This window comes from Schistocerca gregaria, chromosome 8 (assembly GCF_023897955.1).
Source record: "Schistocerca gregaria isolate iqSchGreg1 chromosome 8, iqSchGreg1.2, whole genome shotgun sequence".
NCBI classification, from domain to species: Eukaryota; Metazoa; Arthropoda; class Insecta; order Orthoptera; family Acrididae; genus Schistocerca; species Schistocerca gregaria.
The window spans coordinates 124,276,704-124,304,444 of record NC_064927.1 but is presented as its reverse complement, the minus strand read 5'-3'; the positions used below and the strand labels follow the sequence as shown (position 1 = coordinate 124,304,444).

At 41.2% G+C, this 27,741-nt stretch overlaps 1 protein-coding gene across 1 annotated transcript; it reads right to left on the bottom strand.

Annotated features, from left to right (window-relative positions):
* Nucleotides 1-1,374: 1,374 nt before the first annotated feature.
* LOC126284948 (fatty acid-binding protein 2-like) lies at nt 1,375-27,404 on the bottom strand. The gene is made up of 3 exons (XM_049984223.1): nt 27,233-27,404; nt 19,973-20,253; nt 1,375-1,580 (listed from the first exon to the last, which is right to left on the bottom strand). The coding sequence occupies exons 1-3, from the start codon at nt 27,312-27,314 to the stop codon at nt 1,530-1,532; spliced, it is 414 nt and encodes a 137-aa protein (XP_049840180.1). The 5' UTR covers nt 27,315-27,404; the 3' UTR covers nt 1,375-1,529.
* Nucleotides 27,405-27,741: the final 337 nt, after the last annotated feature.

The following is a 27,741-nucleotide window of genomic DNA, read 5'->3' as shown; positions in this document are numbered from 1 at the left end:
AAGGTTCCACGTGTCATTCTTTCTTATCACGAATCAGTCCGTGCACCGCAAACGTTGCACATACTTTTCCCTTCTTCGAAACATTCTGGCGAATATCTTGTACACTTGGTTTAGAGACGTCACTCCACTGTGATTTGTGACACGACCACGTTGACACACTACGGTAACACGTCGAGTAATTATCACTGCCTGTTCACAATTCACTACTAGAACTTACATCTTCTATTCAGTTCTTAGTTCAAACTGCCACGGTAGCTATTTGCTGACGCCGCTTATACGCTAGGAATAGAATCGCCTCCGAAATTCTCGGATGGACAATGTATGTAGTCAGTCATGTATCTAGATCAACAGCAGCGCTAGCACCCACGTTATGAAACAATCAAAGCTACCAAACTTTTGAGTCCCTACTAAATAATTTGACCATGTGTTAAAACACTCGTGGTTTTAGTGAATTTTCCAAACTTACTTCTGTGCTTTATAATGTTGGAAATAACTTATTTAGAACTATCTGTCAGAATTACACTTTTTGTTTAGCAGAAAGTGGAAAAATGTCGTATGTTCTAAACGCTATATTTTTGTACCAAGTGAACGTATGAAACAAATTTGTAATATGAGACTTCTTTCATGCCAAAACAAACTTACAGGAAAGGAGCGTATATGTGATAAATACATGGTTAAATACATAATTATATTAATTATTTGCATCGATGTATATGAAATGCTTTGCCTTAGTGGTACTGTTATAAATCATAATTGACTAAATTTTATAAGCTTGTGGCATTTTAAAAAGGTATTCACATCTCAGTAACATAATGGCAAACGAAATTAAAAAGCCGTTTAGTAATTTCTTAAAACATTGTAGATATAATAATCACACCACAGTAAAATAATATGCAGAATAAGATTTACAACATTTGAAGAATGTATCTGATTTTTCAGATGCATCTTACAGATAAATAGTAATGTATTTCAAATATATCTAACAATAAACATGAAAAACATGTCTTCAAGTGTGTGTGATAAGGGAGAAGTGATTGCTTTTGTATGAAATATTGTTTATATCACATATCTTCCTTCTTATCACTAAAACTATTTGAGCTACTGGGGATATGTATTTGTCGTAAATATTCATTTTCTTTGCGGTATTCGATAATTTATTTAGTAATTCATTAATCTGAAAATATTGATCAGCTGCATCTACAAGGTAACTATTGTTTTCTGAAGATGCATTACTTCTCTGATTTTTAGCAATGTGTGCTATGGTGTTTCAGTTATATTTAAGATACATTATAAGAGATAAATATTACAACTAATTAGGAACACAGGTCTCTATGTCTTGCACTGAGAACATCGGAAAGTAATGAAATACAATAATCGAATTATCTGGTATTTTATTAAAATTGTTTTACAATAAGTTATGGTAGGTAACTTCTAAAACTGTCATTTTGAACAGTGCTGATTAGCTGCATCAACGATTGCACTGAATGTGGAGGTGTCGTATCACTATAAGGGGTCTTCTGATTACCAACTCATTTGGCCTTGAACGTCTTCTTTGCCACGACATCACCAAGAGTAATCGTCTGTAATCAAAAAAAGTTATCATTCTCAAGCTGTAAAAATGCGATCAATGGATTATTGCCGCCATAAACTTTACGCAGGCATCAACAAACAGCAGTTCAGAAGACAAAATGCCACAAGTTAAGTATAAAATTAAATACACAGTAATCATAAAGACTGGCTGAAATGTCAAATTTTACAGAGAATGTTCAATAGATTCCACATTTTCTTCAATTTGTGATTTTGTGTATCCATATAAAAAGTATGAACGTGGGAGACCTCGAGGTAATGGTTGAGGATTTCATAATAGACATATGGTAAAGCTTTTTACTTTCTTAGCTACAGACTCTTTTTTGTCATTTGATGTTTGTTGCTTTGTTTCTATCTTTCTGTTGTCAAGTTTCCATCTTCATTCTATAGGTGCATATTTTTTTCAGATGATGCCTGTTTTCGCAGTAGCTAAGTCAAAGTACTCTTATCATTATCTTAGTTGTCATGGTACTAGTAAATAAACACATCCTTTTAGTATTGAGAACGCTGTCAGTAGTGGATGCATACCCTACTGTTCTTATAGGATTGGTATTTAGTGTATTCTGAATACACTTCCCCCGACAGGCATCGAATTAGCTGTTTCCGAGAGGGCCGCCACCGAACAAACAGCTGGAGAGCGGCGTGTCTAGCCGGAGTTTTAGTCACCTTTCTGCTCGACCGTATTCATGTTGGACCAGAGTGCACTGGACTGCTAAAGCATTGTAATCAGGACGTGCAGAGCCTTGCCATGGTTCGCGCAGCTGCCGCCGTCGGAGGTTCGAGTCCTCCCTCGAGTATAAGTGTGTCTGTTGTCCTTAGCGTAAGATAGTTTAAGTTAGATTAAGTAGTGTGTAAGCCTATGAACTGATGACGTCTGCAGTTTGGTCCCATAGGAACCTATCACAAATTTCCAATTTCCAATCAGCACGTAGCAGACATGCACCTAACGAATGGACTTAAAAATTGCAATGAGTCTGCAGCCTGACATTTGTGTACTGATAGATTGCATGAAAACATTAATCGAAAGATAAGACATTTCAAAGAATACATGAACGTCTTGTGCTGATAGGCTCTCCAGAGAATGAATCAGTTTATTGCGGAAGACCAAACAGTGTTCTAAAACCTGGTTTATAAGATCGAGTTCTTCAACATATTGAGGACAATAATGGCAACAGTGCCAGGAAAGTAGCAGAAACTGAAAATGTGAGTCGTCTGACAATGTGTAAAGTATTAGGAGAGCAAGTCCTCTATCCATACAATATCCAGGGAATGCAACGTTTCACTGAAACGGATTTTCCGTAGATAAAATCATCTTCTACTACTTTATTGGGGTTGTATGTCCAGGACCAACACTTTCTGTTTATGATACTACTCACTGGTGAAGCAATTTTTAGCAGGATCGGAGCGGAAAATGTTCACAAAATTTACATATGATCACACGAGAAACCTTTTGCAGTTCTGAAAACAAGACATCAGCAACAGTTTAATATTAATGGATAGACCTTCCATTTTCTGTGGAATACGTATTGGTACATCATACAATGAAGTTTTTATGGAACACTTGCTCTTTTGCTCGAAGACGTTCCAATACGCTTACGTGTTTCATGCACGACGGGGCAGTAGCTCATTTTGCTCTGCAAGTGATTACCGCTTCAAATAAGCTTTTCATAAATAAATGGATAAGTCGTGAGGCAGCTACATCTTGATTTGCTCGTTCTTGATCTCAATCCATTGGATTTTTATTTTTTGGGGCATTTAAAGGACATAGTGCATTATAGATCTATTGCAAATATTGATATTCTTGGCCAGCGTGTTCAGGAAGCTTTCAACAGATACAGCAGACACTTGGAATACTCAGAGAGTAAGACAGTCCATGATGCGGTGGTTAGAAACTTGGAGACTTAATGGCAAACATTTTGAGCATTTCATTTAGCCACCAGAAGAGAACGTTTCGAAAGAAAAATTACCTATAGAATCTAGCTGCAAATGTGAAAACAAAAAGACAGAATCGAAGCATGGGACAGTAAAAAAGTGTCTTAAACTAAGGAAAGAAAAGCATTGACCATATGTACATACAGACATCTTTTTTTAAAATTAGAAGTCCTCTATACATTCCCCAGAGGATTCAAACACACTATTCAACACCGACTGTATGTTAATAAGAAAAAATTCTCACCAGCTGATGAATTTAGTAAGCAAAACGGAACAGCTAGTGTCACAATTTTCAACAAATGTATGGAAAAATTAAACGGAAAGACACGCGAGAGAAGTGGACAATCTTTCCATGGGTGAAGCTTTCACGTATTTCAGCTACGTTGTACGTTTTTAAGCTCACAGATATCCATGTATGGTCCCTGTGATTTGTTATAAACAACAGCAGCTACAAACGGATTATCAACTGGTAGTTTCCCACTCCCAATGTCAATCTAAATAGAATCATTTTTGGTATTAGGTTCTTCATTGTAATAAACTAAACCATTTAGATCACCGACGTTTCATCTTTCAGAGACCGTCTCCTGTGCAAATAAATACTAGATTCTGACGATGGCCTTACCTATACTCCTTTTTATTTCGGTATTAGATGCCTACCAGCGTCATATTCCGAGATATCGTTGCTCAGATCGAAGAAAAGATTTCTAAACTACTGGCCATTAAAACTGCTACACAAGAAGATGACGTGCTTCAGACGCGAAATTTAACCAACAGGAAGATGATGCTGTGATATGCAAATGATTAGCTTTTCAGAGTATTCACACAAGGTTGGAGCCGGTGGCGGCACCTACAAGGTAATGACATGAGGAAAGTTTCCAACCGATTTTGCATACACGAACAGCAGTTGACACGCGTTGCCTGGTGAAACATTGTTGTGATGCCTCGTCTAAGGAGGAGAAATGCGTGCCATCACGTTTCCGACTTTAAAGGTCGGACTGTAGTCATCGTATCGCGACATTGCTGCTCGCCTAGGTCGAGATCCAATGACTGTTAGCAGAATATGGATTTGGTGGGTTCAGGAGGGTAATACGGAACGCCGTGCTGGATCCCAACGGCCTCGTATAATTAGCATGGCTGTAACGTCTCGACCCCTCAGTCAACAGATGGGGACGTTTGAAAGACAAAAACCATCTGCACGAAAAGTTCGACGACGTTTGCAGCAGCATGGACTATCAGCTCGGAAACCATGGCTGCGGTTACCCTTGACGTTGCATCACGAACAGGAGCGTCTGCGATGGTGTACTCAACGACCAATCTGGGTGCACGAATGGCAAAACGTGATTTTTTCGGATGAATCCAGATTCTGTTTACAGCATCATGGTGGTCGCATCCATGTTTGGTGACATCGCTGTGAACGCACATTGAAAGCGAGTATTCGTCATCGCCATACTGTCGTATCACCCGGCGTGATGGTATGGGGTGCCATTGGTTACACGTCTAGGTCACTTCTTGTTCGCATTGACGGCAGTTTGAACAGTGGACGCTACATTTCAGATGTGTTACGACCTGTGGCTCTACCCTTCATTCGATCCCTGCGAAACCCTACATTTCAGCAGGATAGTGCACGACCGTATGCTGCGGTTCCTGTACGGGCCTCTCTGGATACAGAAAATATTCAACTGCTGCCCTGGCCAGCACATTCTCCAGATCTCTCACAATTGAAAACGTGTGGTCAATTGTGGCTGAGCAACTGGCTTGTCACAATACACCAGTCGCTATTCTTAACGAACCGTGGTATCGTGTTGAAGCTGCATTGGCAGCTGTACCTGTACACGCCATGCAAGCTCTGACTCAATGCCCAGGCGTATCAAGGCCATTATTACGGCCAGAGGTGGTTGTTCTGGGTACTGCTTTCTCGGGATCTATGCACCCAAATTGCGTGAAAATGTAATTACATGTCAGGTCTAGTATAATATATGTGTCCAATGAATACCCGTTTATCATCTGCATTGCTTCTTGGTGTAGGAATTGTAATGACCAGTAGTGTGTTTGGGGGTGTGGGGGGCAGGGGGGGGGGGGGGGAGTGTGTGGGTGGCTATGCGGTAGGCTTTTGTCTGTGCTGCTCTTGCAAGTAAATGATTGCTTATTGAAAATGGCAGGTAGTATCAAGAGGCAGCGTTTTCCTACACACAGACGGCGATGCGGCTTGGCAGGTCTCTTGTGACCACAGGTTTACATTATCAACACTGACACCTCGAGCTCAAAATGATTAGCGACGCTGACAGCCTCCAGCATGAAACAAAAGAGCTCCGAACTACATTCCGTGCAAACAGGTATAACAAGAACATACAACAAGCTGTGGAAGCCCACGAAAGGGTCTGTACGTGCTCTTCACACTGTAGACAATCATGAACTTCAATGTGGATGCGACAGTGTACGTCTGAGAGACCGATTACCACTTTCGTGTTGAACATGATTGCTATATGCAACTGAGGCAACATCACAAATCAACTACTTGTTGCGGGGATTCCCCCGTTTTGAAGGGTATTTATTTTTCAAGGTTTTACGTTTACTGGAATCCTGCAGATAGCAAAAGTTCGCTGCATTAAGCAGTGCTGCAGAACAAGACGGCAGCAAGTAGGATGATGATTCTCACGGAGGCAGAGATAGCCACTGGACCATGTAGCACGGTGATGAATCGCGAGAGTGGGGAGAGGAAAGCGCCTCTTGAAAACCGTTGTTACTCGGCAGTGAATAAGAAGAGGAATCACTACTGTTTTAGTGCGAAATACCGATTTACATTATTAGTGACTAAAGCCTTTGGCACAACTAGGCGAAGGCTATGGGTCATTGCAGCTTCAGTACAGTAATAACGCTGTGCAGTAAACCAGTAAATTCAGCTTACCAAAGACACGCGAGGGCTAAAAATTTGCGATGTAAGCAAGAAATTTAGGCTGTGTGCCAATCTCGCCATCCATAGATAAAATGTAAGCGTAGCCTGTTCACATGTGATAAATGTGATACTCAGGTTTGGCATGCTCTAGCATTTTATTAACTTTTTGAGAGGAATCGATTTATGGTATTGAACTATGTTGCAAATAAACACATCGAAATAATATCCAAGGGCTTATTTCGTTCATTTGATTACGTACTGAGTAGGCAAGTTCTCCTTTCCATCATTTAAAACCTATTAATACCTACTTTACTGTGGATGGTGTTATTACACTTGTATAGTTGGGTGTACGAACTTGAGCATGAAAGTTCCTTAAGTGTTATGTGAAGAAGAAAAGAATATTTGTATATTTTAACATTCTGAATCTTGTTTTACTGAAAAGGTATGATGACCTCCGTTAATTTAAATCTAGCTCTTACTCATTCATCTATTTATTTGTGTGAAAGATAATGTATTGCGCAGAAAATTACTTGGCCATCTAAGTAGATACAAATTACAACCATGTTCCACACACATATTTACGTTTCACGGCCTGTTAAAAGTAGTGGGTATAATATTTCACGGTATGAATAACTGCTCCACATTCACCCTTTCGTACTTCAGTTTCACAGTTAAGCCTTTCTCTGCCCATGATTATTAACAGTCTATACTCACGTTCGCATCCCTATGGACCTCTGGGAGCTCCAATTATTGGAGTCACCTCGTCCTTGGCGCATTCGATTTTAAGCGGAAGCATTCACTCGATTCGGCATTGCTAAATCATTATTCTTGATTGCAGTGTGCTACCGCTTGACGTCACTGTAACTGTCGCCCCGATATTTACTTTTTATTGAGTGCCAATAAGTAGCATTTAGTTCAGTTTTTCATCCATGTTTATGAATAGACTTTTACTTAATACCGAACTTTGTGTCTAGATAAAAAAGCCGAAACGCTCAGTCACGTGGGAAAGGAAGAAATCATATGACTGGATAAACAGTGATGCACAAGAAAAACTTAATGCAATGTACAGTATCTGCAGGGATTATTCACATTTTAAAACTATATTACTAATTAAATAAATTAATAACTGATGACAAATATTTCTTGTGAAGAAATACTTCCAGCAAGTGGCAGTACACCCTTATAAAGAAAGTGAGTAAGTCAACAAATATATTAAATAATTTTCTTATACGCTTTCTGTTCACGTCACCTCAGTATTTACTCAAAGAGAATTGTAGGTGATGGCTGCAAACCAGTGAGATGAATACACAGAGCTACAATAAATTGTAAAAGAAATTAATTGTTTGTGTGTTTAAACAAATATTAACAGTGTAGCATGGTTCATTAGCATTTTGAAACAATCCAAAAATACATATTTAATTGCACAAGTACGAAAACCGTTTTGTATAGGTAAATACACAAATTTGGAAAAATTCTTCATTCTTTTAATAACACTTTTTATTCACCTTTTGTTAAGATAAGACAAGTCATTAGTCTCTAAGAAACTTGACAAACATAGTCATGGTTCATGTGTAACAAAAATGAATTAATACATATGTAACTGAAATCGCTCAAACACAGAGATTGAGTGAAATCATTTACGGACGCGGAAACTAAGACAGACTACCCCAAAATATATCCAGAATGAATAAATACTGCTTTTGTCAGAATAGTTCCAGGACACTTCCCAAGTAATGATCCTAGCTCCTATCGAACTAGTCCCACTGGCTATCTCCCCAAACAGTTGCCAATGTTTCTGGAGATCTTAGCATCAACCAGGGAAATTTTCAACAACTACTCTTGTACGGTCATTTGTCACAACCGTTTGGATTCCTATGATGTTTTGAGGAAGCTTTCCTTTCATTCGGCTTTTCACTCGCGGAAACAAGAAAAAAACGGAAGCCGAGAGGTCGTGCGAGTATGGTGGATGGCAGTAACACAATGTCAGAATACTCGGTAACAGATAAAGCGGCATGGGGTGTTGCACTGCCATATAGTGACAAACATTCCTGAATATTCCACAAATCGACACGATGACGTAGAATTGCTTATCGCAAACGTTTCAAGACTTTGGTGTTTAAAGTTTGGTTTACTGTTTGCCCTAGAGGATCATACGCATGGTGAACTAATCATTTGCTATCAAAGAAGTCGATCAAAATTGTCTTTTCTCTTAAAGGCTGCCGTTTGACCTTTTTTTCGAGGCTGGTCATCCTGGACTCCACCATTCAGCACTTTGACACTTTGTATGGGGATCGTACAAGTAGTACCAACTTCCATCCCCAACAATAATCTTTGACAGAAATGTGGGCTCACGTTTGGCTCTATTCAATAGGTGAGCTAAAATTCTTCGTCTTTCCTCATTCTGTGCATCTATTAATGAGTGAGGGATGAGTTTTCCATTAAGTTTCCGTTACCCTGAATCTTCGGGTAAAATCTTATGACATACATCACGATTCAAATTGAGTTCTTCTGAAATCGCACGCACAGTTTCATGACGGTCTTGTTTCAGTGACTGCCTACACGCTCCACGTTTCCATCGGTACGTGCTTAGACGGGAGACCAGTTCTGGGATCACCCTGCACTGAATCTCTTCCTTCACGAAACCGTTTCTGCCACTCGAAAACACGACATCCTGAAAGTAACTCACCTGCATATACCTGCTTAATCATTGACCATGTTTCCCCGTGCTTAACGCAGAATTTAATGTTCACTCTTTGCTCACAATCAACACCCATTGTGCTAGCGTAACTAATGCGACAAGAACCCAAACAGTGTGCTACTGACCACAGCCCTGCCATCTAGTGAGTTTGCACGGAAACGTGAACAATGTCATTTCAAGGACACACACATAGCACGTAACATAAAGACAACATATGTTCACGTTTCTTGTAGTGACAATTTTCGCACTAGGTGTATATAAATTGCAGTTATTTCAAAGAAAATGCCTTTTTTGGATGCTGCACATCGAAATTTTTATTTTTATTTATGCACCCAGATGCGTTTCGCCTTTTTTACAAGGCATCGGGGTGTCCTGAAATATTACATGATTTGTCCATTTTTACACATAGGTTATGGTTTCACATCTGGGTTATAGGTTTAAAAACAGTTCCTTAACAATTTTTTATGAAATGGAAAGTTAGTTACAGGTAACTTCTAATTCATTGCATCCAAGCAAAATGCTTTTTCTCATCTGGCAGTCAGGTGGACATCTTATAGTTCTCTTTCAGTTCACTGTTTACATTACACATCACTGTAACTGCAATCTTTTAGATACAGTTTCATTTGTTTTTCTAAGTGTTACCAACATTCTCAGTTTTCTGCATTCAGCTGTTTTGTTAATATGTGTGTGTGTGTGTGTGTGTGTGTGTGTGTGTGTGTGTGTGAGGGAGGAAGAGAGATTTTTCATTTTTTTAATAAAATAAAAATTATTTATTTTATTTTTATTGCTATTTTATTCATTTATTATATAAATAAAGGAATATCAATGAATAAATGAATATAAATGAATACACACACACACACACACACACATACGATAAACATACAGTTTATAGTGGAATCCGTACCACGTGTTGCTTCTGGTGACTCAGAGGTGAAGGCTAGGTTAAAACGAAGACTGAAAGATCTGTGGTCCGACTAACATTCGATCCCAAGATATCTTTGTTTCGTTCGGTGCATGCGCTTTCCCGCTAAACCACCATGCCTGACATGTAGGTAGGTACGACTTCTATAGGTTTATGTGAGTGAGTGTGAAAATCAGAATATGTAGTATATATAGGCCGCATTCTGCGATGACACAGAAGCTTAAATTATACTGAAGCGCCAAAGAGACTGGTGTAGGCATGCCCATTCAAATACAGAGACATGTGAACAGGCCGAACACGGCACAGCGATAGTCAACGCCTATACAATACTACAAGTGTCTGGCACAGTTCTTAGATAAGTTACTGCTGCTACAATCGCAGCTTATTAAGGTTTAAGTATGCAGGCTACTTTTACAGCCCAACACTTATTTCTTTCAGGCACTGTTTATAAAGTAAATGTTTTACAGATTTGTGGTTGATACCAGGTAATGCAGCACACTTTTTAAGCAAATCAGAAATAATTTGATTATTTTTGAACCTGCTTAGGGTTATTAAAAAATTACAAAGATAACGCTTCCTCAAATAGAGGTACCATTTAATTCAATGTTATACATTTGAAGGAGATCCAATTTTTACCACATATGCATGACATGATGGCTGAGGTACTAGACCTATTTAATTCCACCTATTATGTATATTACAAGGATAAAAATTTATCACATCTTACATTTTAATTTTTATAATTTTTTCCTATTAAAAATGTTATTTTTCATATGATTTAGTTGATTCTGCAGTAAAGCTTAGGTCTACTACATAGATGTGGACTATTGTAAGTCAGAGAAAAAAGAAGAGCAATACTTCATAAACCTTATGAAATATTTTTACCTGAATTCTGAAAAATACAACTTGCGGCAAATTGTGAATGAAATATGTGAGTCCAACTGAACTGTGCCTCAGAACATTTCTGAAGCATCGTCTTCATCCTGTAGCATTTATTCATCTTCAAGGCTTCCTCTTGGCATTCATTTTAGCACTTTTTGCTTCTTTGGTAACTTGAAGAGCGAATATTTCAGCTTCATGCACCCATTGTCTGTCACACGCAAGCAATTGATCTTCCATATTAGAGCAACATTTTATGCCTGAATTTCTCAGGACTTCCAACCTTTCTGTCACTCCATCATTGAAACATATCACTGCATCTAGTACACCAACATTTAATGTATTTAGTCCTACAAAGCATTCTTGGGTAATCTTTCCCATATGCAATAGCTGAAACTTTCATTTGTATTCTGAGTGCCCCCATGAAGACATTTAATAAGCAAAATAGGTTCACTCAGGTCTCTACAAATTGGTTTTATTTCATTCATAACAGGCTCAGGAAGGCAATGCTTATGATGTTATATTTGACCCTTTTGCTTTTTGCTAACCACACCAAGAATCTGCTCTTTTACGACAAAGTCTGTGAACAGGGTGGTCATCTGTGGACAACTTATGGAAGTAGGTGGCCCATACTGCTTTTCAAATTGCTGTAATATCATTCAGAGGTGCAGTTAGTCTAATGACCAGTCCATCCATATAACTCTGAAGAAGGTCTATTTAGTTTCTGTCAATCTGCCTCGGCCAAACAGATTTTCCATCAGATAGCAACTTCCCTTTCATTCCTCTTCGTAGCTTCCTCGCCCTAGCACCCATCCTGTTTTTCATATGTCCACAACACTCCAGTTCTGTTGCCAAGGTATTACCATGAACATTGAAGTCATTAATTTTATTAAAAGGTGCAGATTCCCTATCGCCTAGGTACTTAGTGTATGTAACGTTATAAACGGGCACCGACCTCTGAAATATTTTTAGAGTTCCATCACACTCCATACCTCCACTATAACCATCATAATTCTTAGAACATGATTTTCAATACGTTTTTCATGGTTACCTGCCGGGTGCTATGGCTGGTGTGGCAGTACTTAGATAAGTACTCAACACCAACAACTTTTCCATTATCCAGAAAAGTATCACTTACAACACCATTAAGGAAACGATGTCCCCGACGTTGCCATGTCCCATGAAGTGCAACAGCAATGTCCCTGGTTCCACTAGTATTTACAGTTTCTTCTACTGGACGTTTCATAGATTCCTTAGACGCAAAAGTCAAGGCACCTAAAAGTATTTGTATGTACTTGCTGAACCTACTGGGAGGAGGAGGAAGGCCCACCAAACTACAAAACGTTTGAGCAGCTATTTTTCCTTTTCCTATTGCACGCGTTGCATACACTAACTTCAAATTCACATCACATGAATTATGCACAATATTCCAAGTCATTTTAGACGTAGATTTATTGCAGGATCTCCACAAAGCAACTGATTTTGACGCTAAACCCTTCCTGCTACTTTGTTGTTCAGTTATTTCCAGACAGCCTACACAATCACAGTTTTTACATTTCGCCACTTCCTTTATCAAAGAAGATAAGATTTCCACATCATCACCAACAGCAAATCCACTACAAACAGCATCATTGTTAACAAAAAATTTGAATGATGGGAGGCGTGCCATGTGGAGGTTCTTCCCTGAAGACTGATACATAGTTTACTTTCAATAGTGTGGCTTGCTTTGTTTGTGAACTGGTTACCACGGAATTTCCTTTACTGAATTTCTTGATGCGTGGCATAATTTGTATTTATTGCACACTAAAGGATATGTACTTCTACAAATATATGTAGCACTTGGGCAACAAACATTCATTAACACGTGAACAAACTGCTTCAACGAAACAACAGTAAATACCAGCAAAGATAATCATTTACACACACTAAAAACCCCCACTGTTACCAACATATAAAATGTATCATACGTAAATCGCTGGAAACAGAAACGTTCACCTTTCTTTTCGAAATAATACTGGTTTCTGTAACAGAAATGAAGAGAGCGTGGAGGAGTACATGACCGCAGCTATAAAATTAGGTTTATGTAGGTCTTTCTTCATTTGAAACCCTATAATGTATATATAGATGCAATCAGGAAACGCTATAGAATTTAGTAAAGGCATAAAAAATTTCGATTTTTCCTCCGTTTATAAGTACCCTGTATCCTTAAGTGAGTTTGAACGTGGTGTTATAGTCGACGATCGAGCGATGAGACACAGCATCTCCTACATAGTGATGAAGTGGAGATTTTCCCGTACGACCATTTCACGAGTGTACCTCGAATATCAGGGATCCTGCAGACCATCAAATCTGAGACATCGGTGAGGCTGGAAAAATATCCTGCAAGAACGGGACAAATGACGACTTAAAAGAATCGTTCAACGTGACAGAAGGAAATTGCTGTAGATTTCAATGCGGCCATCAAGAAGTATCAGCGTGCAAATCATTCAACGAAACACTATCGATATGGGTTTTCGTTTTCGGAGCCGAAGGCCCATTTGTGTACCGTTGATGACTGCACGACACAAAGCTTTAAACCTTGCATGGAGAGCCATATCAGGGATTGCGCGGCCCCTTCCGCTGGAGGTTCTAGTCCTCCCTCGGGCATGAGTGTGTGTGTTGTTCGTAGTATAAGTTAGTTTAAGTAGTGTGTAAGCCTAGGGACCGATGACCACAGCAGTTTGGTCCCTTAGGAAATCACACACATTTGAACACTTGCCTTGCATGGGCTCATTAACACCAACACTGGACACTTGATGGCTGGAAACATTTTGCCCGGTCGGACGAGTCTCGTTTCAAATTGCATGCAGATAGACGAGACCAGGTATGGAGACAACCTTATGAATCCATGGACCCGGAATGTCAGCAGAGGACTGTTAAAGCAGTGGAGGCTCTGTAATGGTGTGGTGCGTGTACAGTTGGAGTGATATGGGTCCCCTGATACGTTTAGATAGGACTTTGATAGGTGACAGGTATGTAAGCATCCTGTCTGATCACCTTCATCAGTTCACGTCCATTGTGCATTCCGACGGACTTGGATCATTCCAACTGGACAATGCGACACTCCACACCTCCAGAATTCCTACAGAGTGGTTCCAGGAACACATTTGTGAGTATAAACACTTCCGCTGGCCACCAAACTCCCCAGATATGAACATTAATGAGCATGTCTGGGATGTCTTTCAACGTGGTATTCAGAGGACATCTCCACCCCGTCGCACTCTTACGGATTTATAGACAGCCCTGTAGGATTCATGGTGTCAGCTACCTTCAGTACTATTTCAAACATAAGTCGATGCCTCGTCGTGTTGCGACACTTTTGCGTGCTCGGGGAGCCTTACACGATATTAGCTGATGTAGCTGTTTCTTTAACTCTTCAGTGTATATAGACCAGCAATGGACCGCAGTCCTTAGAATTTGGCATTAATTTCAATTTTATGCCTCTGCCCATTCGTGGGAAGAAGCGGTCTTCACAGATGGCCGTTTCTCTTTATTGCATTGATGTAGGAGCTTAACATTTTTATACTTTCAAGAGACCGTAGACCCTAGTATTTGAAAAACATTTCAACTTGATACCTCTGCTTGTTTCTCAGAAAAAGAGATCTTAATAGACGGATAGATTGACAGACGGACGACAGTGTGATCCTATTGTAAGTAGGCTGTTTAGGTTTTTATGTTGGTAACGCCACGTAGCGCTCTGTATGAAAATCACTGACTGTGGCTGGTTTGCATTGTTGGAATATTTGCTATTGTAGTGTTGGGCAGTTGGATAGGAACAGAGAGTAGTTAGTGCCTTCAGTAGTTAAAATTTTTTATTCAGCTGGCAGTGCTGGCGCACGCTGTATTGCAGTAGATAGGAAAACGGAGATTTTTGTGAGGTAAGTGATTCATGAGAGGTATAGGTTATTGATAGTCAGGGAAATTCTTTTGCAGGGAATATTGAAAGTCTGCGTTGCGCTAAAAAAATATTGTATGTCAGTTTAGTAATGATCAGAGTAAGTAAAGAGAGAAATGTCTGAGTACGTTCAGTTTTGCTCAGCTGTTTGAAAATCAAATAAGGTAGAGGTTTTCCAACACTGTCATTTATAAAAATTTTCTAAGGGGATGTTCCACTATAAGGATTCCGTTTTTACTGACTGAGGTATAGAATTCTAAAAATGAAATATCCTGATGTTTTACCGACAACAACACCGTCCTGTAGGATAGAGTTACTTCGTAGGCCGTTACTTACCGGGGAGATGTATGGTTCTGCAGACAGAGCCCTCAACTTAAATTTTAAATGACATATTTCACAATCGACAGTGACCTGTAGATCAGAAAAATGTCAAACTGCTTCAATGTATAGATTTCACACTCTGTACTGTGTCTCCTCCCTTCTCCCTCTCTCCTCTCCCCTGCCAGAACTCCTTTCATAGCCCCTTTCCTTCAATGTATAGATTTCATACTCTGTACTGTGTCTGCTCCCTTCTCCCCCTCTCCTCTCCCCTCCCAGAACTCCTTTCATAGCCCCTTTCCTTCAATGTATAGATTTCACACCCCGTAGTGTGTCTTCTCCCTTCTCCCCCTCTCCTCTCCCCTCCCAGGACTCCTTTCATAGTCCCTTTCCTTCATGACGTGTTGTCTAGGCTAGTCGTCGTCGGTCGGACAACAGTGACGTCAGAATCATACCACCTCGAGAGCAGACATATACCTTAGAAAGGAAGAAAGCTTAGGTGTTAATTTCTCGCCGATCAAAAGGTCACCAGTGACAGAACACAGTACCTGATTAGGAAAAGATGCGGATGTAAATTGGCCGTGCGCAATCAAAGGAACTGTTTCAGCATTAGGTGATTTAGGAAAATCATGGAAAATCTAAATCTGGATGTCCGGACGGGAATTCGAACCCCCGGCCTTTTCCAATGCAAGTGCAGTGTCTTACCTCTGGGCCACCTGGCTCGGTAAACACTTTAGAAGATCCGTTGTGCTTAAACCAACACTGTGTTGATGACTGCGTCTCTCCATAATGTGGGCGCAGCTCGATGTAAAGACGAGGGCTATTCATAATTTATGGGGAGCGAATCCAATATATTTTTATTTTCTCGGCCATTTTCGGTTGAAAAAAAAAAGTGGGCTTTGTTGTGTGACGTCGTGGAGTATTCTCGCTTCAACCCCTATAGCTTCATGATGTTCCTATAGGTGGTGAGGCTATACATAGCCTTCAAAATGCCGACTGCGACGGAGGTACGTTCCCACCACAGGGCTGTCGCTGAGGTTCTTTTGGGGAAAACCATAGCACCATAGAGATTCATAGACGCTTTTAGAATGTGTACGGAGTCTTGGCAGTGAACAAGAGCGTGGTGAATCGTTGGCCGAGGCGTCTGTCATTGTCGCAACGGGGTCGCGTAAACCTCTTCCATCTCCCGCGTGCCGGCTGACCACACATAGCTGTGACTCCTGCAATATTGAGATGTGCGGATACTCTCATTCCAATTGATCGACGGATCACAACAAACACCTTGCTGCTCAACTGGACATTTCTGTTGGTAGTGCTGACGCACTCGTCCACCAGTTGGCGTTTGTGTATTGTGTACATTGTACTGAGGACCTAGAAAAGACGGAGAGGCTTCGTCCCGCCGTAGCCCTCAGTGGATCACAACCCCACAACAGGCCACAGAGGTCCACCCACCTCACCGTCGCCCCACACTGAACCCAGGGCTATTGTGCGGTTCGGTCCAAGTGCCCGCCCCCTCCCCTCCCCCTTCTTCCTTGGGAACGTCTCATACCAGACGAGTGTAATCACAATGCTTGCGTGGTAGAGTAATTATCGTGTACGCGTAAGTGTAGACAGAGTTTGCGCAGCAATCGCCGACAAAGTGTAACTGAAGCGGAATAAAGGGAACCAGCCCGCATTCGGCGAGGTAGATGGAAAACCGCCTTAGAATCTATCCACAGGCTGGCCGGCACACCGAACCTCGACACTAATCCTCCAAGCGGATTCGTGTCGGGGACCGGCACGCCTTCCCGTTCGGGAAGCAGCGCGTTAGACCGCGTGGCTAGCCGGGTGGGCTACACCACTTGCAGTACTCAAAGCTGTGTGCCCACTGGGTTGCTCTCAACATAAAAGATGACCATAAAGAACAACGAGGGACCATCTGTGTGCCCCACTGAAGGATGTGCTCAACAGTCAGCAGTATGTGGGTGAGAGGGAGGTTACTGTTACAGGAAGACATTGGTAAAGTAGCGTAAGGCCGTCGTATTGAAGGGAGATTATGTTGAAAAATAGGGTTTTGTAGCAAAAGAGTGGCAATAATATGGTGCATTGGAATCCTGAAAAAAAACAACCAGCTTCCAGAAAAGAAATTGCTTTACCGGTTGAGCGCCCCTCGTATCATCCGATTATCTATTAAACATAAACGAATACTCGTAGCTTCATGGCGCCTGTATGATAGGAAAAGAAATTAATAGGTCGCATTGCATCAGAGAGCTCTCTCTTTCACTCGCCGGTGTGCAAGCACCAAGCGACTAGAACGTACGGTGTTACTTCGTCTGTCGCTAGTTTTGAAGTTCGTTCTACCATTCCTTACCTGCAAGCAGAAGGAATCAATGACACGATGATGCACCGTCGATTGTGGGGATCGGATGATCGTCTAGTTAGAGAATGGCCCAGAAAATTAGAGGCTTGTAGCATTGATCAGCATCATGAAAGTGGTCAAGGGAAGTAAGAAGATGTGACTGATGTATTTGTGCAACATGATTGCCAATTACCAGACTTTCTGAAGATGTGTTTTAGAATTCAAGAACAACCACGTTGATTTACTTCTCCACTTAATCTCTGATAAAATCGAAAGAATGGCTTCGGCTTCGCAATTGTTTCAGCTACAACATGAAAAGAGGGAGCAACAGCTGAACAAAATCGCAGCTGGTTACGAAGATGACAGCAGTGCGTGAACTCTGAAACTAAGGAATGATCTGAACAGTGGATGCCCACACACTCGCCCAATGATGTCAAAAATTCTAGCAGGAGCTGTCCAACAACAGAATAAGGGTTACAATTTTTTCGGATCGCAAAGGAGTTTTCTCAACAGGTCCTGAGAGTGGCGTATGAGAATACTTGGGCGAAATAGATTTATTGTGAAAGTCTAAACGGCGCAGGATGAGTACCGAAGGAGTCGATCTCCTTTAGGACAATGCGACTTCGAACCTAAACAAAGAAAAACTGAGAGAATATTCAACATTCCCCGTGTTATTGTTATGGTGTTCAGTCCAGAAACTTGTTTGATGCAGCTCTCCATGCTACTCTATCCTGTGCAATCTTCTTCATCTCCCAGTACCTACTGCACCGTACATTCTTCTGAATCGGCTTAGTGTATTCATCTCCTTCTACGATTTTTACCCTCCACGTTGCCCTGCAATACTAAATTGGTGATCTCTTGATGCCTCAGAACATGTCCTACGAACCGATCCCCTCTTCTAATCAAGGTGTACCACAAAATTTCTCTTCTCCTTCATTATGTTCAATACCTCCACATTAGTTATGTGATCTACCCATCTAATCTTCAGCATTCTTCCGTAGCACCACAGTTCGAAGGCTTCTATTCCCTTATTGTTCAAACTATTCACGTTTCACTTCCATACATGGTCACACTCCATACAAATACTTTCAGAAAAGGCTTCCTGACACTTAAGTCTATATGTTAACAAATTTTCTTTCTTCAGAAACGCTCCCCTTGCCATTGCCAGTCTACATTTTATATCCTCTCTACTTCGACCATCATCAGTTATTTTGCTCGGCAAATAGCAAAACTCAGTTACTACTTTATGCGCCTCATTTCCTAATCTAATACCCTCAGAATCACCCGATTTAATTCTACTACATTATATTATCCTCGTTTTGCTTTTGTTGGTGTTCATATCCTCCTTCAATACAATGTCCATTGCGTTCAGCTGCTCTTCCAGATCCTTTGCTGTCTCTAACAGAATTACAATGTCATCGGCGAACCTCAAAGTTTTTATTTCTTCTCCATGGATTTTAATTCCTACTCCGAATTTTTCTTTTGTTTTCTTTACTGCCTGCTCAATATACAGATTGAATAACACCGGCGATAGGCTACAACCCTGTCTCACTCCCTTCCCAACCACTGTTTCTCTTTCATGCCCCTCGACTCTTATAACTGCCATCTGGTCTCTGTACAAATTGTAAATAGCGTTTCGCCCCCTGTATTTTACCCCTGCCAGCTTTAGAATTTGTAAGAGAATATTCCAGTCAACATAGTCAAAAGCTTTCTCCAAGTCTACAAATGCTAGAAACGTAGGTTTGCCTTTCCTTAATCTATTTTCTAAAATAAGTCATAGGGTAAATATTGCCTCACGTGTTCCAAACTTATCTTTCCTGAGGTCAGCTTATACCAGTTTTTCCATTCGTCTGTTAAGAATTCGTGTTAGTACTTTCACACCAAGCGACGTTCATCTCTTACCTGAGATGAAGGTCTGGCTGGTTACTGAGCACTTCATAACAGACAAGGAGTTCAAGGATGGTGTTAACAACTGACTGAACCACCGAGCGAAACGATTCTTTGACGCAGAGATGAAGGAAGCTTGTATCCTGGTGTGACAGATATTTGGCAACTATGGGTTCAAATGGTTCAAATGGCTCTGAGCACTATGCGACTTAACTTCTGAGGTCATCAGTCGCCTAGAACTTAGAACTACTTAAACCTAACTAACCTAAGGACATCACACTCATCCATGCCCGAGGCAGGATTCGAGCCTACGACCGTAGCGGTCGCTCGGCTCCAGACTGTAGTGCCTAGGCCACTCCGGCCGGCAACTATGGGTAAAAGTAGCGACAATATCAAAGCACAGACTTCACATGAAAAAAAATCATTTCTTTTAATACCGAATTGGAGGTTAATTTATGTCTACACACACACACATACACCCACCCACCCACCCACTCACCCACCCACCCACCCACCCACCCCCCCACCCCACCCCCTCCCCACATACACACACACACACAACCTGTGTGTCTCTGTCTCACCTGCAGAGCCTTGTCGGCCGAGTACTTGGTCTCGGAGGTGATGACCTTGCCGTCCGGGTACCGCGACCAGTGCACCACGGTGTCGCCTCCCTTGATGGAGTACTTGCTGCGCGTCGTTGTGTCCCACAACGTCTCGTCGAATTCCTCGTCCAGCTTGCACTTGGTGTCGAACTTGCGGCCAGCTGCTTCCAAGCTGAACGTGTACTCGTCGCCATTCACCGTCACACCGATGGTCATATTGTGGCCCAATATTTCCTTTCGCCTATCCGCCTCGGCAATACCTGTGAAAAAGAAAGTACAGAAAGCGCCCACATATTGAGATCCACGTTCCAAGTCGGAGTTGCTCTTATCTTTAATTCCTTTCCAGGGCCAAGGCTTCAAAACTGACCAATCACTCTTCAACGGAGTATGTAATCTTATAAAACTTCCTGGAGGCTTAAAACTCTGCCGAAGGCAAGGATTAGAATCCAGAACACTGCATAGATAGTGCGAAAGATTTATTCCAGAATGTGTCCTGTAAGCTCTGGATCAGTCATTTCCTCCAGGAGTGCTAATCCCGCAATGTATGCAGGAGAGCTTATGTTAAGTTGTGACGCACGCCATGATAGTTTAAGTCCGCTCTGGACATATTGGTCTTTCAGTATCATCTGCAGCATTAACGTTGGACCATGCGAAAACAGTGAGAACCAAAGGCGTCCTGCTATGAAAAGAAATGGCACCACAGAGCATCGCTAAGGGTTGTCGAACTGTATGACGGCTGACCGTCATTGTTGGTATCCATCCCACCACTATTCAGGGCGCCTCCAGACACAACTTCGCTGATCATCAAGGATAGATACCGACTCTATCAGACCTGGACTAGTAGGTCCGGCACTAGAAGAGCAGGACTAGAAGAGCAGTCATCCTGTTGTACTGAGGCTTGTGCCTTATAATAATTGCTTGAATGGACACTGTATATAGCGATGGGCAATGATTATATCATGTCGGCACTTGCTTGCGACCCAAAGCATTGTCGATTTACTTTATTGTAATAAAAACTATTAACGTGATTTTATTGAATTGCTGTTTAGCTATCCTAAAAAAGAGCATCCTTTATGCACCCTAGAAGGAACGAGTGGGGAGGACACCACAATAAATATAACTAATAACAGAAAGATGACCACCGTATCAGCAGCTGTGATGTGAGACTTATAATTTAAAGGCTATTTACAATTTGTACAGAAACCAGATGGCAGTTATAAGAGTCGAGGGGCATGAAAGGGAAGCAGTGGTTGGGAAGGGAGTGAGACAGGATTGTAGCCTCTCCCCGGTGTTGTTCAATCTGTATATTGAGCAAGCGGTAAAGGAAGCAAAAGAAAAATTTGGAGTAGGTATTAAAATCCATGGAGAAGAAATAAAAATATTGAGGTTCGCCGATGATGTTGTAATTCTGTCAGGGACAGCAAACGACTTGGAAGAGCAGTTGAACGGAATGGACAGTGTCTTGGAAAGGAGGATACAAGATGAACATCAACAAAAGCAAAATGAGGACAATGGAATGTAGTCGAAATAAGTCTGGTGATGCTGAGGGAATTAGATTAGGAAATGAGACACTTGAAGCAGTAAAGGAGTTTTGCTATTTGGGGAGCAAAATAACTGTTTATGGTCGAAGTAGAGAAAATATAAAATGTAGACTGGTAATGGCAAGGAAAGCGTTTCTGAAGAAGAGAAATTTGTTAACATCGAGTATAGATTTGTCAGGAAATCGTTTCAGAAAGTATTAGTATCGAGTGTAGCCTTGTATGGAAGTGAAACATGGACGATAAATAGTTTGGACAAGAACAGAAGCTTTCGAAATGTGGTGCTACAGAAGAATGCTGAAGATTAGATGTGTAGATCACGCAACTAATGAAGAGTAATTGAATAGAGTTGCGGAGAAGGGGAGTTTGTGGCACAACTTGACAAGAAGGACGGACCGGTTGATAGGACATGTTCTGAGGCAGCAAGGGATCACAAATTTAGCATTGGAGGGGAGCGTGGAGGGTAAAAATTGTAGAGGGGGACTAAGAGGTGAATACACTGAGCACATTCAGCAGGATGTAGGTTGCGGTAAGTACTGGGAGATGAAGAAGCTTGCACAGCATAGGGTAGCATGGAGAGCTGCATCAAACCAGTTTCAGGATTGAAGGCCACAACAACAACAACAACAATTAGCCAATAATTTCGTATGAGAAGAATTGCACTGTGAAAATCATGCAAATCGTAAATATGTACTGTTTTATTTTTTATGCTACTAGTAAAACGTTTTCCGAATAACTACTTCGGTAATTTCAGCAATTTTGATTCGTTTACATACAGTACGTTTTTTCAGCTCCACAGTACATGACCGACATTCAGCTTGCTCCCTTCCTTAATCGAATCTATATGTGGACACGATTTCTTGAAGAATCTACGACAAAGAATTGCGACAATGAGTCTCAACAGTACCTCACATTGCGTAAATAGTGTCACAAGAGGAGAGCTCTAACACGAGCTAAACACGTATATGATGCGGTTTTTATTATCTGTTCTTTTTTGTTTGTGCCACCTCAGCCAGCTTCTGATAGATACTGAATAAATCGCAGATACATATGCCCATGATTCAAATACAATATTTACGTTTGTAGTACACATATTTACCTACATCATTATGCGCTCGCACCACTGCCACGAGAAGTCACTCCTAACGCCAATTCAATATGGGCCACATAACACTCACGGCAATGGACGTCAGACAACTGAGCGCATCGCAGCACAACACCAAAATGGCGGGAACCACGGAAGCAGACCATGGAGGAAAACAAGTCTACACCGGCGCCATAGATATAGAAATTGCCCTATGTCTTTATATAGTATAAAAATGATAGTTTTACTGTGTTTTTTAATTTTGGTAAGTACAAATTTGAACGTTGACATCTACAGATTTTATTTAAGTATTTCTGGAGATAAAAGTTAATCACAAAAATCTACTGAATACAGCATGTGCATATGTAATGTAACAAATGTACCAGACGCCACAGGTCGTAATAGTGTTATAATTAATATAAATGACATGCATTCTGCCAATCAATTTTATGTGGCGCAGCATGTTAAAGTTGCTGTATTTGGACGGGTTACTCCTGTAACCGAAATATGATGTACGTTCTGGTACTTTTGATGTTGATTAGATAGGATGAAAAAGATTTGCATTCGTGAAATAGTAAATTAATATCATTATCGTTACAGATCTGAAGATGGTTCTAGATGAACCGAAACCGGTCATAAGAACAAACATTTTAAATCAAGATGGATTGAGTAACATTGACCACATAACACTCACGCTTCCAGACAACACTGCCATACACTGCATGCAACGCATAACTTCGTGAAAGTGATGGCATTCAGACAGTTCATGCTGTTCTCTGAAATTTTGAAATTCATTCATGAATCTACGTAGTGGTTTCAGTCACGCTTTCTGCAGATATTAATGCTACCCCTTTGTAACTGGGTCGATCGCTAATGTATCGATAAATTTTTCAATAAAATACGTACTGCCTCACCCCACATCTGATGCTTGTCTTGGCAATTGCGATATCACGTTTTTACAGATGTTCTAGGATTCACTGGGGTTATTCATAGGTACCTCTAAGGTTTCAGAGCACAACTGCGCGAAAACTGCAAGACAAACAGAAAAGTGACACATATCAGTGGATATAGCAGCTCTTCAAGTTTCGACTTGTAATAGCCGCCTTGGCGTATTTGCTGAACGCGCCACTAGACGGAGGCGTGTCAGAACACGCCGTAAAAATATAGCGATACTTGCTTTTTGTGTCTTTGAGATCTATTTTCTTAAGTTAGCGGCTTTTGCTATGTGCATATACAGCCACCTCAAAAGTGGAAAGGCGATACGACAGAGTGTTTCGACATCTGATAGTATTCATTTTGGTCAAGATATGTGTCTATTTTATGCATGCCTTGCAGTTTTCAAGCAGTCGGCTTCAGAAACCCTGGAGGTACTTGCAAGTATGTCTGTGTATGTCGTGCACGAGCATACTTTATAAAGGTACTGCGCCCATTAGTCACCACTGATTTCGCCCAGATTTATGGTATGTGACGGGCGTGGTCAGAAATCAGAGTGACAGAAGTGATAGCTGTGGCTGTCTAAGAATTTAGGGAAAAAAAACAGCATTTTTGGCGCTGGTCGCGCGAGACATTAGTCGTTCCAGGCAGTTATTGGGGCAGCGGGAAGTATACAGAATGGCAGTCTACATCTACGTCGATACTCTGCAAATCACATTTAAGTGCCTGACAGGTGGTCATCGAACCACCTTCACAATTCTCTATTATTCCAATCTCGTATAGCACGCGGAAAGAATGAATATCTATATCTTTCCGTACGAGCTCTGATTTCCTTTATTCTATCGTGGTGATCGCTCCTCCCTATGTAGGTCGTTGTCAACAAAATATTTTCGCATTCGGAGGAGAAAGTTGGTGATTGGAATTTCGTGAGAAGATTCCGTCCTAACGAAAAACGCCTTTCTGTTAATGATTTCCAGCCCAAAACCTGTATCATTTCTGTGACACTCTCTCCCTTATTTCGCGATCATACAAAACGTGCTGCCCTTCTTTGAACTTTTTCGATGTACTCCGTCAGTCCTATCTGGTAAGGATTCCACGCCACGCAGCAGTATTCTAAAAGAGGACGGACAAGTGTAGTGTAGGCAGTCTCCTTAGTAGATCTGTTACATTTTCTTTGTGTCCTTCCAATAAAACGCAGACTTTGGTTAGCCTTCTCCACAACATTTTCTATGTGTTCTTTCCAATTGTAATACCTACGTAATTAGTTGAATTTACGGCTTTTAGATTAGACTGATTTATCGTGTAACCGAAGTTTAACGAGATACTTTTAGCCCTCATGTGGCTGACCTCACGCTTCTCCTTCTTTAGGGTCAACTTCCACTTTTCGCACCATTCAGGTATCGTTCCTAAATCGTTTTGCAGTTCGTTTTGGTCTTCTGATGACTTTATTAGTCGATAAACGACAGCTTAATCTGTAAACAGCTGAAGACGGCCGCTCAGATTGTCTACAAAATCGTTTATATGGATAAGGCACAGCAAAGGGCCTATAACACTACCTTGGGGAACCCCAGAAATCACTTCTGTTTTCCTTTACAATCTGAAGATCATGAGTGCTGAAAGTTTTTGTTTTCCGTTTTTACTTACTTACGCCACAAATATAATGCTCAGCACATTGTATTTATTAATAATTTTACAAAATGCATCAAAAGATCAAAAGGAATGGCAAATAAACATTTTGAATTGCAAATACATTTCAAGGAACGGATTGCAAAATGTACACGTGCACTTCCTACATAAAATTAGCCTCTTTAATTATTTTACACTTGATGAAACACACGTTCTGCATTGATATTCACTGAAAAAAAACAGGAGAAGGAGAAACTTCCTCGGCATCGAGCACGCGTCACATTTTTACAATTATGTGGCTGTCTAAAGTTAGTGCAGTAAAACAGACTTGGTTTGGATTCATAAACGCTTCTCTCTCAGCGCACAGTTTGGCAGCCAACCACCCGTAACGCATAGTTTCGCCAAATATTGGCGAGGATGGCTGGTGATATGTGATGAAGTCTGCTCGAAGGTCGAAGTCCTGCACGCTTTAATTACAGTCCCTTCTTGGACAGTTGCTTGCAGAGCCTTTGTGGACGCTGTAAGTACAACCCTTTCCCGATTTTTTTTGCAGTACCAAATATTCCTTCCTTTTCCTTCTCCATGGCTTTATGAAAACATTAATAAATACAATATACAGGGCGATTCTGCTGCCACTACCGCTGTTATGTAACGCAACCCACAATGCTATATCTGGCCTTCATAAAACACGCGCTAGATTTCCACACTGTCTCGCTCGCTACGAGCTAACTATTAGACCTAATACATACTTTTTTCGGTAGACGCCGTAGTTTTCGAGCTATTCAAGAGAGAAACCGACGGAAGTCAACGCCAAACGCACACCCTCTCACACACTAAGTCCCTACAGATCAGGATTTCTGGTGTGTTTCAAAGCACTCCCTCCTATCATTGTACGAAAATTTGCGACTGAACGAATTATTTCCCACATTCAACCTTTTTCCATCTTCAATGACTGGCCTTTTTGCATTCCGGCATAGTCGAACAGTTACAAATTTTAGGCTTGACGTATGGGTAAATTTTACGTAAGAATTTTGTGAGCTTTAACAGCATTAAATAGCTATATCATTGTGTTCGTCAGGTCTTCTGACTACGAAACTACTGAGCTTGTTAGGACTAAGTTTGGATCGAATTGTTAGTTTAATTACTTTTTGGGTAATGTTCACAAAAATCGTTTTTTCGTTCTTTATGGTTCAAATGGCTCTGAACACTATGGGACTTAACATCTATGGTCATCAGTCCCCTAGAACTTAGAACTACTTAAACCTAATTAGCCTAAGGACATCACACAACACCCAGCCATCACGAGGCAGAGAAAATCCCTGACCCCGCCGGGAATCGAACCCGGGAACCCGGGCGTGTGAAGCGAGTTCTTTATGGTCACTGACATGTTTAAATTAATAATTTTAACGAAGTAGCCGACTATGCTGGTGGCGTAATAGCCCAATCAATGGAGACCAAAAAACGTCGAATGTCGGGAATAGCCCGTGTAATATGAAAATTTTTTCACAGTAGTAGGAGGGAATGCCACGAAGAACATACTCCTAACTGATGAGGGATAAGTGTGGGAGTGGAGATGCGTTTGTAGATCACGTTCTTATGTTTTTCTTGAATAACTATAAAACCGTGACCTCCAGCGAAAACGGGTGCGAAATTTAACTATGTTATCCTTTTTCTGCAAGACTAATAGCTGCGCGTAGCGAGTGAGTGAATATGAAAATCTCGCATATGGTTTATAAAGGCTAGCTATATCATTGCATGCTGCATAAAAAGACGAACATAGGGGCAGCTGAATCACCTTGTACTGAGCATTACTTGGTTTATTTGCAGTGTTACGTAGCGCAAAAATTGGTGACTCGAACGTATGACCTTTAGATTACCCGTTGCGCGAAGCGGTATCTGGAAACTACTTGGACATAAATGGCTCACGTCTCGCCTAAATGTAAAAACTTGGCCATCTAGAGATTCGATTTTTGTCTCTTTCATTTCTGGTCTTAAATCTGCAGGAAATTGATGGTGATGAGTAGGCGCCGTCGCCTTGCAAGTATGAAGAGAACTCACCGGCGGCTTGCAGGAAGGCGTCCATGTTCTCCTGGCTGGCGACATCCAGTTCGTATTTCTTGCCTGAGAACTGCTTCACCATCTTGCCGGTAGATCTGTCGCTGAAGCACTCACAACGCAGGCAGTTTGACGACTATGTCATGATGCACTACAGAGACATTATATATACAAAAACCGTATCCAGAACAGACTGAAAGTCCCAGAGATAATGGGAGGCGGCGGTAACAAGCTTGTCTCTTCAGCAAACAATGAGATAACCACTAGGCGTATCTGGGGCCTAAATGAGGCATTTACGTATTAGCGAGAAGGAAAGTTCGCTGGTTGCGTAAGTACCGTGGGCGTTTCCTTGCCGTTTACGAACGGTGAGCTCACCTTTAGTCCGTTTGATGCACTGTGCATGTGGCACGTCTTGACAGAATATTCTTGACAGAAAATATGCTGTATAATAACCTGTCAAGCTATCGCCTTTAGATACAAACACGGCACGCTGCTTACACCGAAAGAAACAA